At 33.3% G+C, this 15,000-nt stretch overlaps 1 protein-coding gene across 1 annotated transcript in view; it reads right to left on the minus strand.

Annotated features, from left to right (window-relative positions):
• LOC137637942 (cuticle protein AM1199-like) overlaps positions 1-1,825 on the minus strand; it is a 3,999-nt gene extending 2,174 nt beyond the window's left edge. The window contains exons 1-2 of the mRNA XM_068370047.1: positions 1,751-1,825; positions 123-361 (exon numbers count right to left, since the gene is read on the minus strand). Of these exons, the coding sequence (XP_068226148.1) occupies positions 123-361; positions 1,751-1,759 (248 nt within the window). The 5' untranslated portion in view covers positions 1,760-1,825. The remainder of the gene's footprint in view (positions 1-122; positions 362-1,750) is intronic.
• Between the last annotated feature and the right edge of the window lie 13,175 nt (positions 1,826-15,000).

A 15,000-nucleotide genomic window follows, 5' to 3' on the forward strand; every position in this document is an offset into this window, starting at 1 on the left:
GACCATTACGGCCAAGCAAGGGCTCTTGCAACTCTGCAGCCCGTAGCATATTGGTCTGAAGACAAATTTCCCTTTGGCCTGTTCCTACCTATGTAAGAACTATTGAAAGGAACTCCACTCACCTATAGGAACCCTCGATGTTGCTCTGTCCCTTGGACCCTGGAGTCCCTACGGCGTTCACGTTGATGCCGTTCTCGGTCTCAAAGGCGTACTGGAAGTGGCCGTTCCCGTGGTCCACTCGATCGTCCCGAAGGATGGCGATGTGGCGGTACTGGGGCACGTCCGTCGGGTTGTACTGGAAGGGCCTCCCTTCGAACTGGGGGGCGCCGCACGCCAGGGCGACGAGGCAGGATAGGACTGCCTGGAATTGAATGAATGAGTATAGTGATCAATTAATTGGTATAGTAAGAGCAGCTCTTTGCTAGGTAATGGGCTGGTTAAAACCACCTGTTTGGAAGTGAATATACAGTATAAATCTAAAGTTAATCAGTTGGTTAAGTAATTAAGTACACACACATATGTATGTATATTTGTATTTATACAGTATATGCATATATAAACGTAAATATAGACATATATATATATATATATATATATATATATATATATATATATATATATATATATATATATATATATATATATATATATACCGGTACACACATTTATATATATATATATATATATATATATATATATATATATATATATATATATATATATATGTATATGCATGCATATAGATGTATACAGTTTATACACTATTTATATAAATATACATATACATATGGTATATATATGTGTATATATATACAGTATATATAAGGCTTTTTTGATACATTATGGATTAAACCAAGTTTTCTACCATAGGCTCAATCTACATATCTTGAAAATATGGGAAACTTACTACCCTATATAGCTTTTATATTATTAAGAGATAAAAGTAAAATTGCACAGGCCCAATAAACACACCTAAAATAACTCTATGGAATATTTTTAGTAAAAACTGGAAACATGAAAATGTTAGAATTTTCCATGGATATGGACTATAGGAGTTTTTTTTTATTGAAAATAAGGGAAAACTTGAATACCGTATATATCCTATATAATTCTAACTGATAAAAGTATGCATGTACAGTACAATTCTAGAATGAATTATTAACTAACTAACCAGTTACATGAATAAACGATGAAGTAAAGAACTAATAAGAGAAAAGAACTTTAAACCGTATAAGCTTTTTTTTTTATCAAATAAAAATCTGTTCTTTTAAGAAATAGTGGTTTCAAAATTCACGTTTTTACAATATCTTTTGATTGTCTATTCGGAATCGTGGCAAAGGTTATTCCTTCCAAATAGTTGTATCATAGCAATTAGATTTTTACTTTTTCTATGTCCAAAATAACTATTTATATCAAGAACCAAAACCAATTTAAAAATTTTGAAAAAGTTAAAAAATCCAATGATAATATTTGCTATATTTTAGGATGGGCAAAATTCATGAATAATTAGGAATGAATTATTGAAAAAAAAATAATGCTAGTGAATTTTTATATGTATTCAACCATATGATTTAGTAAAAAAAAATAGCAATATGTCTTTGCAGAAGTAAAACCTTTAGAATGTCTAATTTTTAGAGAGAGAGAGAGAGAGAGAGAGAGAGAGAGAGAGAGAGAGAGAGAGAGAGAGAGAGAGAGAGAGAGAGAGAGATCTTCTGTACACAGCAACCCCAAGAACGTCTCGAATACTTACGAACAACATCTTTCACGAGAGAACAAAATGGAGGCTGGAAATCCGAATGCAAAGGCCGATGCACGGAGTATGGTGACGGGAGAAGGCACTCTAGTCTATATATACTTGTTCATATCTCCTTGACCTTGGTGGATTGCTCCTCTTCGAACCGACCCCCGGGGGAGAATAACGAACCATAACTCTCATTATGACCAGAGAGTTTAAGACAGGTCACGACCTCTTGAAGGGGAAAGCGTGGGCGGGCAGGTGTACAAACGGGCGTGAGGGTGAGTAATCGGAGAGGAAGAATCACGAAATTTTCCAGTGAATCCAAGACGCGAATCACGAGGAATATTTTTGACTATGAGGACGAAATCTTCGAAGAGGTAATTACACTGCTGACACCACAACATCCGCATAACGAAAGTTCCTGGTCTTCAGGGTTTTTCCAGGACAGATCATCCATTTCCCGGATGAGGGAGGATGAGTTCACCGTCCAATTGATCACTCTCAGAAACGGAATTAAATGCTGTTGGTATTTATCAGGCATAAATGGAAATGTTGGCCATTTCCGTACGCCATTTGTAAATCCCAGATTGATTTGGGTCACGTTTTTGTGGCTATGTGAGTGAAGTTATTACAAAATGAGAAAATAAAGGATGTATTATTATTATTATTATTATTATTATTATTATTATTATTATTATTACAAGCAAAGCTATAACCTTAGTTGGAAAAACAAGATGCTATAAGCCTGAGCTCTCCAACAGGGAAAAATATCACAGTGAGGAAAGGAAATAAGGAAATGAACTACAAGAGAAGTAATGAACAATCCAAATAAAATCTTTTAAGAACAGTAACAATGATAGATTATATCTTTCATATATTAACTAATAAAATCAAATAAAACAAGAGGAAGAGAAATAAGATGGAATGGTGTGCCGAGTGTACCATCAAGCAAGATAACTCAAACCCTAGACAGTGGAAGCCATAGTACAGAGGCTATGTCATATTTTTGTAGGCATGCAAGCAATTAAGAGTAATACATATATATGAAAACAATCCAAGAATTGAGGAGATAATGTAAAAGAAGACGAAATACAACTAGAAAATGAGGAAAGACTAAAGTAAGACGTAATACAACTAAAAAAAATAAATGAAAAAAATAGCCACGTAAACAAGATGCATTCCCGTCTCATGAGGAATACGATAGCCACTCCTACTTCATCTCCGGAGGTCATATGACCTTTGCTGACTCAAATCTTAACAGTTAAATGTGAAGAAATGACCGGCAGAGGGATGTTAGGTTGAAAAAAAAAAACCCTGAACAGGATAAGTTTTTTCTGCCTAACGCCCCTTCTCCAACCAGATCCCTCTCTCTTCTTCACAAAGACCAAATAGATCAAGAGAGTTTAAAAGGAAATCTCTCTCTCTCTCTCTCTCTCTCTCTCTCTCTCTCTCTCTCTCTCTCTCTCTCTCTCTCTCTCTCTCTATATATATATATATATATATATATATATATATATATATATATATATATGTAATTATATATATATATATATATATATATATATATATATATATATATATATATAATTACATATATAAATATATATGTGTATGTGTGTATACTGCCATGGAATTTATTTTCAATAGTTTATACGAAATGAAAATTGGTATTTAAGTAGTTTATTATTATTATCATTATTAATATTATTAGTATTATTATTATTATTATTGTTATTATTATTGTTGTTGTTTTCGTTGCTATTATAATTATTATTATTATTATTATTGTTGTTGTTGTTTTCGTTGCTATTATAATTATTATTATTATTATTATAACTATTATTATTATTATTCTTATTATTATTATTATTATTATTATTATTATTATTATTATTATTATTATTATTATTATTATTACTACTACTACAACAAGCCTGAAAGTCTCAATAAGGAAGGATGCATAGTACAGAAAAGAAACGAAGAAAAGAATAAACTATTAGAAAAAGAGATAAAAAGGTTTTTTATCTTACTTTTTAAGGAAGATAGACAACCATTGCAAATAAATTCGAAACAGATAAACGATGAAATGAGACGTGATGTCAACCTGTTCAACTAAGCATCATTTGAATGAGCTGCATACACATTTGATAAGCCTAAAGAGGGAAAAAATAAAACGTGACCAAGGATTTAGAAATATATTAAGGAAAAATATATGGTAATATATTCCGCTTACGGAATCTTATATACCCTGTTTAAAGTACATCTGAAACTCTGACTTCATAGTTCTCAAATGCTATTGCCATCTAGAAATAGTGTAAGTATCTACTGTAACAATTTTTCAATACAGTTAGAAAAAAAACCGTAATTTTAATCGGAAATTCTCCGTAAAACTATACTGTTCTCAACTGTATTTCAGTAAAATACAGGCGACCGTAATTTTACCGTACTTTGTTACCGTACTCTTTTACGTCAATATACCCGTTTTTAAAACGGTAAAAATCAGTTTTTAATTCAAATTTTTAACAGGATATATTATAATATTATGTCATGCTTTTTGCACTCCCCAAGAGAGATTAGTTCACCAAACTTTCAAGTGGGTTCAACAAGGCACTAGAAGAGTTGGAAGACATTGCGTGAAGTAGGGGATGATAAATGGTGAAGTATTGATTTAAAAGCTCAAGGTAGAGACGAATGGCGAAATCTAACCGAGACCCTTTGCGTCAATAGGCGTGGGAGGAGACGATGATTTCTATCAAAGGCCAATAGGGTTACACCTTCGCGGAGTAATACCGGCAGCGTACACTTATTGAATGTCCTAATTCTTCTTCTTCTTAAAAAAGTAAGGTTCAATTCCTGCTCGTTACTCTCATCATCATCATCATCTGCAGAAACGTATACTGAAACGGCAAAACATATTTTACTACATAGAAGGGGAAAATAAATTGTCAATAGATATATTGTTTCGTCGTTCAACCACTTTCAGCATCATTTTCATGGTATACATATTACCCTTTTTTCATATATTCTATATGAGGTACTCTGTACTGGTATAAAAAAAAAAAGTATTTGAGAAAAGACCTAAATACCCTGGTTATACTATACCTGAACCTCTCACTTCAGCTGTCTCGTTGATCAACCATTTACAGCATCAGATTCCTTTGAAGATCTCGGTATACATGGTACCTTATTTGCATATTATCTATGCAAGCAATTCTGTACTGATATAAAAAAAAGGAATTGAGAAAAGAATTTTAGAGGAAAATGAAAATACAAATTCTATTTTAGAAGTAATTTTCAACAATCGAAGTTCTGTTTGCTTTATGGAAAATTGTACCTGTATGGAATGTTAGTGATATGGTGTATAGATCGAAATAAGACGTTACTATAAATAATATCATGAGTGTAAGTTTAAATCTGTTAGAGATAGAAAAAAAAACATTACAATATAATCGCAAAGACAGATGATAAGACGAATTCAGAAGAGGAAATATAGAAGTAGAAATAGCTGATTTATGTAGGGGATAAGAGATTGTAAGAGATTCAGGGAAAGCAGAAGAATCTTAAAAGAGAAAAATGGTAGACTGACGTAAGTGGTAACTATACCTGTGAAGAAATGGAACCAGTTGAAAAGCGTAAACACGAAGCCTCATTTTCTATGGCCTCTCAGAAATCTGGAAATCAAACAGATCTTGTATGGAGTATGAAAGATTTGTTTTAATGTTGGTACTGTTCTTAATATATTTTATTTTAATTGTTCATAATTCTCATACAGTTTATAAATTTTCTTATTTCTTTTTCTCACTGGGCTATTTTCCCTGTTGGGGCCCTTGAGCTTACAGTATCCTGCTTTTCAAACTAGGCTTGTAGCTTACCTAATAATGATAATAATAATAATAATAATAATAGAGAAGAATCGCATGATACAGATAAAGAATGAACTGTATTGCTGATGTAATGGGATGAATTATACAAAACTAAGTTGAGTTTGCGTAGACAGAGAATTTAGTAGGATTTCAAATTTCTCCCTTTGAAGTTTCGGTGGAATTACAAGGTGTGAATTCTGCATATATGAAAATGTCTCATAAATGCTTAGCCGATACAGTGTTAAAAATTTGCCTTAAAAAACTGTAAAAATCATGGAATAAATATTGCCAGGTATTTACCGTTTTAAAAACAGACATTTTGACGTCAAGGAGTAATACTACGGTCACCAAACCGTAAAAGATAATAACAAAGTAGGGTAAAAATTACGGTCGCCTATATTCTACTGAAATATGGCTGAGAACAGTATATTTTTACGGAGAATTTCCGAATTAAATTGCGCTTTTTTTTTAAGCATAGGTAAATAACAAAACATGCTTATTGTATAAATGTAATGAATCTCCACTTAATAGAAAGGATAGACAAAGACCTGAACTTCTCCTGAAAACTTAAAATCCTTACTGAAAGGAAAATGAAAGTGAGAGTATACCTTTGTCTTGAGGAGAATTATAATAAATACGACGTATACTTCAATCAGAATGCATGACTTGATCCTTGAATCGAGAACAATGGAAACAAGTAAAGAAAGTTAAAGGATGAAATGCGCAATTTGGATTAAAATTCCCTTAAAAGAAGAGATTCACCAGAAGAGCCTGAAGCGATAACAACGGATTGACCTCGATTCCCAGAGACGAATGTTTAAAAGCTTATCTCGCAGGAGGTGGTGAGAGAGGTCACTGGAAGGTAGGGGAAGGGAGAGGTGATGGGGAAGGGTTCCTGAGGGAGGGGGGGGGAGAAGGAGGTCCTTTTACCGGTCACAGAACTTCCATGGCCACAGAGAATCCCTTTCCAAAAAGCAAGATCCTTGGAGTAAAAATATTGTTTACACTTGTAATGCTGCTAAATTTCACTAAAATACAGATTTATTGCAATTCCATTCGTAAATTGGTGATTAAATGCCAAAAATTGTGTATTTTTCCGATTGAAGACAATAAAATAAAATAAAATAAAATAAAATACCAGAGGATTTCAAAAGCCGACATTATCATACGCCCGTTACCTCAATTGCCCCGATTCGGTTTCAAGAATCAGTTCGAAGATCCATTTCCCACGGACGGAAAATATCCCGTTTCGTGATGCCTGACGAAGGAAATTTAAATACAAGAGAAAGGCCTCGGATGGATTTGTGATGTTGGTGGACTGGGGAGGGCCTACTTTATTGGGTCGTGATTTTGAAGTTAATTGGGATCTTGAGAAACTCTTTTCATTACTAATGTCTTTTTTTTTTCTTTAAGTTTATTACATTTTTCCCAATTTCCTTAATTGCTCACATTCGTCATCTTTTCAAATCTACTTTTGGATTCAAGCCTAGCATATATGTTAAAAGGCATTGCATCATTTGTATAGCATATTTCTTTCTGAACTGGTTTCAACTGTTGTTTGCGTGTAATTCTTTCAATTTCTTCAAAAATAGGATGATTGCATAAAAAAAAAAAAAAATCTTCTGCAGAAATTGTGCCAGGATAATCCACTTTAAGCGAATCAACCTAAATACTGTGTAGGCTTTTTACTTTATAACTACAGGGTGGAGCTGAGTACAATGACTACATCCATTTTACGTCGATATACGCTGCTGTTGCTACTCAACGCTGCCATCCCCAAATGACATACTGCTAGAAGGGGAAGCTACTGGATGATCAGCACCCAAGCCCCCTCTCCACTCTAGCTAGGACAAGGGAGGGCCAGGCAATGGCTGCTGATGGCCTATAGGCTCATATAAGCTACACCAAACCCTCATCCCTAGCTCACAAGGATGATGAGGTTGCAGACAATACAAGAAACTCTGAATACTAAGAGGGATGGCTTAAACAACCACAAAAGACTGGCAATAACTGTAACATTAAGATTTCAGTAGGAAAGTGGTTGTTGTAGCCAATTGGAGACGCCACTCTTGGCAATCTGTTGGACGGGAGTTCAAGATCGACTTAAGTTTAACAGTTTCTTGTAGTCTGCAACCTTACCAGTCTTGTGAGGAGGAAACGAGGGGTTAGCAGGTTAGCTGTCATCAGCAGAAATTGTCTAGTCGTCCCTGGTCCTAGCTTAATGGACAGGGGCCTTATGCGCTGATTATGTGTACTGTATATACAGTATAGTCAGTCTAGGGCATTTCCCTGTCCCTTGCCTCTGCCATTCACGAGTGGATTTTAAATCTTATTGTTCTTTGCAGCTAATCACATTAAACTGCTAGCTCTGGTTCGAGAGGAAGAGGGAAATCTCGGTAGCTGGTAGTGCTGATTGGCAAACTCGATATGTTACCAGAAAAGGGAAATTTGCAAGTGATAAGTTATCAAGTGTAGAAGTGACGTTCTTATCGTAACATTTGGAGAAAAAAAAAAAAACCCACTCCTAGGCAGAGTCGCTAATCAAAATATTTATATTTTCACTATTTAAAATGAACTTTTACTGTTTTTATCAAATAGATTTAAAACCTCGTTGGAGATTTTCGCTGTCTTAGAGGAAATAATAAAACCAGGAAGGTGTATGAAGTTTAAACCAAGACGACTGACTCAGTTGACGCCACATGTGATATAGCAGCCAAGATAAACCTATGTTTTGTAACGCTGCGTAATAATTTGGCATAATGGTAATGATGCAAACATTATCATGCTAAACATCTACTTACACGCGTGTAAATCAATCATACTCTCAATTCTTTAAAATTTTATTTTTATCGTTTCCAAATATATAGGCTATATAGAGACCTTGATATAAATGATCTCAACCGAATAGCAAAAATATCTGCATTCTTTATTGTTCGCTCATCTAACTTAAATATCATTAAAAGCACAGGTTGCGAAAATCGTTTGCAGAAATAAAATAACTTCTATAATTCCAAATAACAGAAACGCTGTTATGGACACGGTCATGCGTACAGACTTACAGTAATAAACCAAAGAATCAGAACCCAGTTTTTATTGGAAGGGAATAACGCATTTGAAAATCTAGCAACACTGCACCGACCAATCAGAGACAATGTTTATTTGAAAGTTGTCGGACATTACCAGTATAGTCAACTTTACTTGTGATTTGTGATTTATTTATGTCTATTTAATAGTTTTCTAAAACGTATAAGCTTAATTTCTTGATTGACGAGGATAGACTAACTATTTTAGAATACGATGTGAATGTTGTAAAAGTAGCAACGTTCTTATACGTGAAATATGTGTAAGTTTTAAATTCTACAGATATTCAGGTTACTAACTTGTCATATGTAGGCCTATGGCGTAGTTGAAAATGGGGAAAATGTGTTAGTGAAATACAAGATCTGTTAGTTAAAGTTGCACATATAATTAATGATGGAAGTTGTTGTTTCGTCGATAACAAAACTTATATCTGCTCTAATTGTATTTCATACTAATTTATAACCATTACAACACTAACAGTGACGGCTGGAAGTTAGCCTGTGTTCACGGAATATTATTTTATTCAAAATAAAAACATTATTCAGTTTTCTTTTTATAAGAGAGTAATTTCCAAAATAATTTTCCGTAATCTCATTCAGTCAACATTGTGAGCATCACGAAACCAAATTCCAACGTACAGCTTAATAGACCTATACTCAGGTAAGGAATACAGTATGCTGCTAGTTGTGCATGCAACATTATATATTCCAATGAATATGGACAAATTTATATCGCTAGAGACAATAACTGGTTCATAAATGCTCTTTAGGTGAAGCCCCATGTATATTCTAAGAAACCGTCATCTAGGCTATAATAAAAAAAAATGATTTCCCAAACATATGATAACAGGTTATACTTAGCTGAAACTGTAACTCAAAGACCATTTGAAACGTCCCTTCCCTGCGATCTGCTGGACTGGGGTTCGAGCACCGCTCAAGATCGATAGTTTTATGTAGTGTCTGCAACCTTACCATCCTTATGATCTAAGGATGGGGTGTTTTGGGGAGCCTACAGGCCTACCTGCTGAGTTATCAGAAGACCTTGACTGCCCCTCCTTTGTCCTAGCTTGGGTGGGGGGGGGGTCATGGGTGCGGATCATATGTATATATGGTTAGTCTCTAGGGCATTGTCCTGCTTGTTAGGGCACTGTCACTGTTTCTTGCCTCTGGCATTCTTGAGCGGCCTGTAAAAAAAAAAAAAAAGTGCTAAAATTTGTCAGTACAGTACAGCAGGCCTAGGTCTATATGTATCCTTTAAATGTGATGATACCATACTATAGATCTATACATTATTCATATACTGTATATATATATATATATATATATATATATATATATATATATATATATATATATATATATATATACTGGATATATAATATATATATATATATATATATATATATATATATATATGTATATATATTTATATATATATATGTATATATATATACTGTGTATATACATATATATATATATATATATATATATATATATATATATATATATATATATATATATATACTGTATATATATATATATATGATATATATATATATATATATATATATATATATATATATATATATATATATATGTGTGTGTGTGTGTGTGTGTGTGGATATATATACAATAGAAAATCGTTACAAAATGGTAATACTTGTGAAGGAATTTAAAAAATGACCTTGAAGACGAAAACAATTTTCCACGGATGCTCCCCAATTTCTATTGTGATACTCTTTAAATTGTAGTGTATTTCCATTGTTCAACGTAGCCTCAGTAAGTATGCAAGAACTTGTATATTATTATTATTATTATTATTATTATTATTATTATTATTATTATTATTATTATTATTATTATTATTATTATTATTATTATTATTATTACTTGCTAAGTTACAAAGCCCAGTGAGAAAAGGAAACAAGGAAAAATGAAATATTTTAAGAACAGTAATATTAAAATAACTATTTCCTGTATAACTATAAAAACTTTAACAAAACAAGAGAGGAAGAGAAATGAGATAGAATAGTGTGCCCGAGTGTACCCCCAAGCAAGAGAAATATATATATATATATATATATATATATATATATATATATATATATATATATATATATATATATATATATATATATATATATATATATATATATATATATATATTGATACATCTTGTGGGAGAATGGGCGCATTTAATTTGTCACGTCCAACATCCGCGACTTAATCCTAGACTCAGCTCCAAAACACGGCGTTTCTTTTCCGGGTTTTATCCGCAGATTACAAGGTCTTTGCAATCCGCTCCTCACACGACAGACACGCAAGGATCGAATTCCTCGTGCTGTTTTGTGAGTTACACGATGGTTCACATGTTCTCATATAGAATCTGGTATTGGCAACAAGCATTACAGTTCCACCTGCAAAAATACAACGTCAAAACTTGTTCTCATAAGATTTGATAGTTTACTTTGAAAATAATAGGAAATGAGATGACATGAACTGTACAATGAAGGTTGAAACCCATATGCATGTATATTATTATTATTATTATTATTATTATTATTATTATTATTATTATTATTATTATTATTATTATTGCCTGCTAAGCTACAACCCTATTTGGAAAAGTAGGATGCTATAACTCTAGGGGTCCCAACAGGGAAAATAGTTCTGTGAGGAAAAGAAACCAGGAATAATAATGTATTTTAAGAACAGTAACTTTAAAATAATTATTTACTATATAAACTATAAAAACTTAACAAAATAAGAGGAAGAGAAATAAGGTAGAATAGTGTCCCCGAGTGTACCTTCAAGCAAGAGAACTCTAACCCAAGCTAGTGGAAGACCGTGGTACAGAGGTTATGGCACTACCCAAGACTAGAGAACAATGTTTCGATTTTGGAGTGTTCTTCTCATAGAAGAGAATTCACAATGAAAGATTTGATCTTATTCTACTATATAAAATTGAATTAGTATTATTTTTAGCTAGGTTTGAGTAGGAATATTGAATAATGCATTAAATAATCAATTTTTCTAGTGTTTTAAGATGAAAGTTAGTCAAGAATAGTTTGTTTATTATGATTAGAATACTGATTTAGTTTTATTATGCGGATTTGTTGTCATGTTCCTATATTAAGAGAAGTCTGAGATTTTCATTTGATAGACTAATCATTAATTGTAGCTTAGGCTAACACGGTAAGGCTTTTTTTATAATTTCTAATACCTGGTAACGTTACTCTAATATTACAGAATTTGCAGTACGGTACAATAATGAATAATTAATTATCCATAACCTACACCTAAACTGCATTGAGAGACTCAAAAAATAATTCTGGTAATTTATTTTGATTAATAAACTTTACTATATGAAGGGATGAGTGGTAAAACCATTTTGAATAAAAGTCACCACTTGAATGTAAAAAAAAAAAAAAAAAACCTTACAGTATATTTATGAATTTTTTTTTTTTTTATTAAAAAACATGACCAGATGACCCAAAAGATGACCAGCTGCTCATTCATTTCAGTCTAGATACATGTAATGATTATATTGCACAAATTTACTAATATAGTACAGTGCAAACTGGCCACTCCTCACCAATATTAATAACTTCAAATTAACTAGTACAAGAATAGAGAAAAAAAAATTAACCTATTTATATTTATTTATACTATTCATTTGCTTTTAAAAAATAACAATGATATATATAGAGTTATCAATGAATGAATAGTGTGACAAAATAACAAAAAAATCTTGTTCTCTCCCTAGCTTTATCCCCATTCGGGTTCGCCGTTTTTAATGACTCTTTCCCATCTACAGTATCCCTGTCCTATGAGTATGTCATATCCTCCTATACTCCTTTTTTTCCTCATATAACCTCCATTCCAATATTTCCACCTTGTCTTGGTCTCCCACCCCTTGTGTTCCATCCACCTCTACATCCATCACTTCTCTCGCCACGTGTTACTCTTCTCTTCTCATCAGATGGCCATGTCATCGTAACCTTGCCTCTCTGATGCTTCAATGACCTTTACGTAACCAAAATAATTACATTTCTATCCTTGTCCATTCTGGTTACTCCACTCATCAACTTGAGTATATGCATCTCAGTTATGTCAAACATTCTTTTTTACACTTTTTTTTTAGTGATGCTGTTTTCAATCTATATGTAATAGGTGGTCTGACAACTCTGCTTTTTCCTGTAATTATAAAAGGATTTTCTTATCACATATGACACAAGACACCTTCCTCTAGTTGCTCCAATCACACTGGATCCAGTTGGTAATTTCCCTCTCCATGTCTTCCACATTGTCCACTACTGAGCCTAAGTACTAGAATTCATGAACCTTTTGATGTTTCCATAAAGATTAAAGCTGTCTGGTTTCAGTTCTAGTTTCATCAGAGTAGATGCTCACCAGAACGTCAGCTGGGCAAGCCCAACAACCACAGCAGTAGCCTCCCCAGTAAACAACTTAAACTCATGGTCCTGGGCTTGGATCGATCTGCTGCCATGCAAATGTTAAGCGAACACGTTACCACTGTACTAGTCAGGAGGCTAATTCGTATGTGGTTTGCTGGTCGCCATCCAATTAGGCTCACATTTTCGGTCTTTTTTCCTGCTTATCATTTACCCCTCTACTCTCCAAGGCATATCTCCATCTATTGTTCTTGGCTACTATCCTCCCTCTTTACATTTCTACACCGCCCCTTGATCATTCTGACATACTTCTCTCTCCCTGAAACATCTCTTATATTTCCTGGTGTTCTGTCATTTGCCCACTCAAGATCAGTAAAGGTCATCCGCCAGGTCTTTTGCTTCTCTCTGTACTTTTCCATAACTTTTCTCAGAGAGAAAATATCCTCCATAGTACCAAGACCCTTCGAAAAACAATTACTTCTTATGGCAAATATTCAAATATGTAAGGAAAAATAATCATATCACAACAATTCTATATTATATTCATAATTAATTCTAAAATATGTTTTCATGAAAGAAACGTCGGTTTACTTAAGAATATATCCACAGGTTTTACAGATTAGATCTATTCTAGATAAACTTTGGAAACATTTGATGTGCCACAGACTTATTTGTATTGTTATACGTTTACTACAAAGGGTGGTCAAAAAATGCTAAGCATTGATAATGATGTTCGCAATTATACATTATCGATCATCATCAGCCGTGACTAGTCCACTGCAGGACAAAAGCCTCGGACATGTCCTTCCACACGCGGCTGTTTATGGTATATGCCAGTTTATATCCGCAAATTTTCTTAGTTCATTAATCCTCGTCTTCTTTTTCTTCCCCTGTTTCGTTTGCAATCTCTAGGGACTCATTCTGTTACGCTTAATGTCCATCTATTATCTGCCATTATCACTGAACATTATGGATATGCAGAAGCATTTAAATGATTTTCTTTAAAATCTCGACATTTCCCTCTACCACTCTTTCTATTTTTCATTTATATCAGCCAAGTTTTCAATAGTGTGTGGTAGCGGTTATTATTGTCTATAGTAAAAAGGGATGTTTATGCTCCAAAGTAAGCGTAAATGTCAAACCATAAACGAAAAATAAGAAGGATGAACACTCATCTCCAGAGTACGTGAGTGTTTTGTCCCCTATCCCACTTGGTATATTATTTTTTTCTTTTCGATTTTTTCTTCTTATGCTCCCCTCCCTTTTGCAATTGCATAGTATCTCTAAATTCCAGAGTAGCTGAAGTTGTAGACTATGGGAGTATGTTGACCATCTTCATGGAAAAGTGAACATTAGGTTGCTATTATGTAGTAAAAGCGATTGATATGCATTAGTGCCTGTAGCAAATAACTAGAAAATGCCATAACAAGACGGTAGGATTCTCATATCATTTTGGGAATTGCTTCTGCTTTTTCGTTCACTTTTTTCACAGATAACGTTTGATGTTATAGAAATTCATAATTCGATTACTTTTCTATATTTTTAGGACTTACGAAATGAATAATTTTTTGTGTAATGAAATTATACCAGAAAAAAAAAAAAAAACCTATAAAAGAGTTATGGTATGAAAATTACTATTCAGATATAAAAGATGAAATTGGCAAGCGATTTTCCAGAATGAATAAATTGCTTTTATAAAAGGAAATGCGTGAATGATTAAATAAAAAGAATAAAAGGAGTAGTGGAGAGATATACAATATCTGCTGGTTCTTCAAAGTCGACTTTCCTCTACCAGAGAGAGAGAGAGAGAGAGAGAGAGAGAGAGAGAGAGAGAGAGAGAGAGAGAGAGAGAGAGAGAGAGAGAGAGAGGTCGGGTGGGTTGCTTTACAATCTATACCCGACTC

The sequence above is a fragment of the Palaemon carinicauda genome, chromosome 3 (assembly GCF_036898095.1).
Source record: "Palaemon carinicauda isolate YSFRI2023 chromosome 3, ASM3689809v2, whole genome shotgun sequence".
In the NCBI taxonomy this organism is placed as follows: Eukaryota; Metazoa; Arthropoda; class Malacostraca; order Decapoda; family Palaemonidae; genus Palaemon; species Palaemon carinicauda.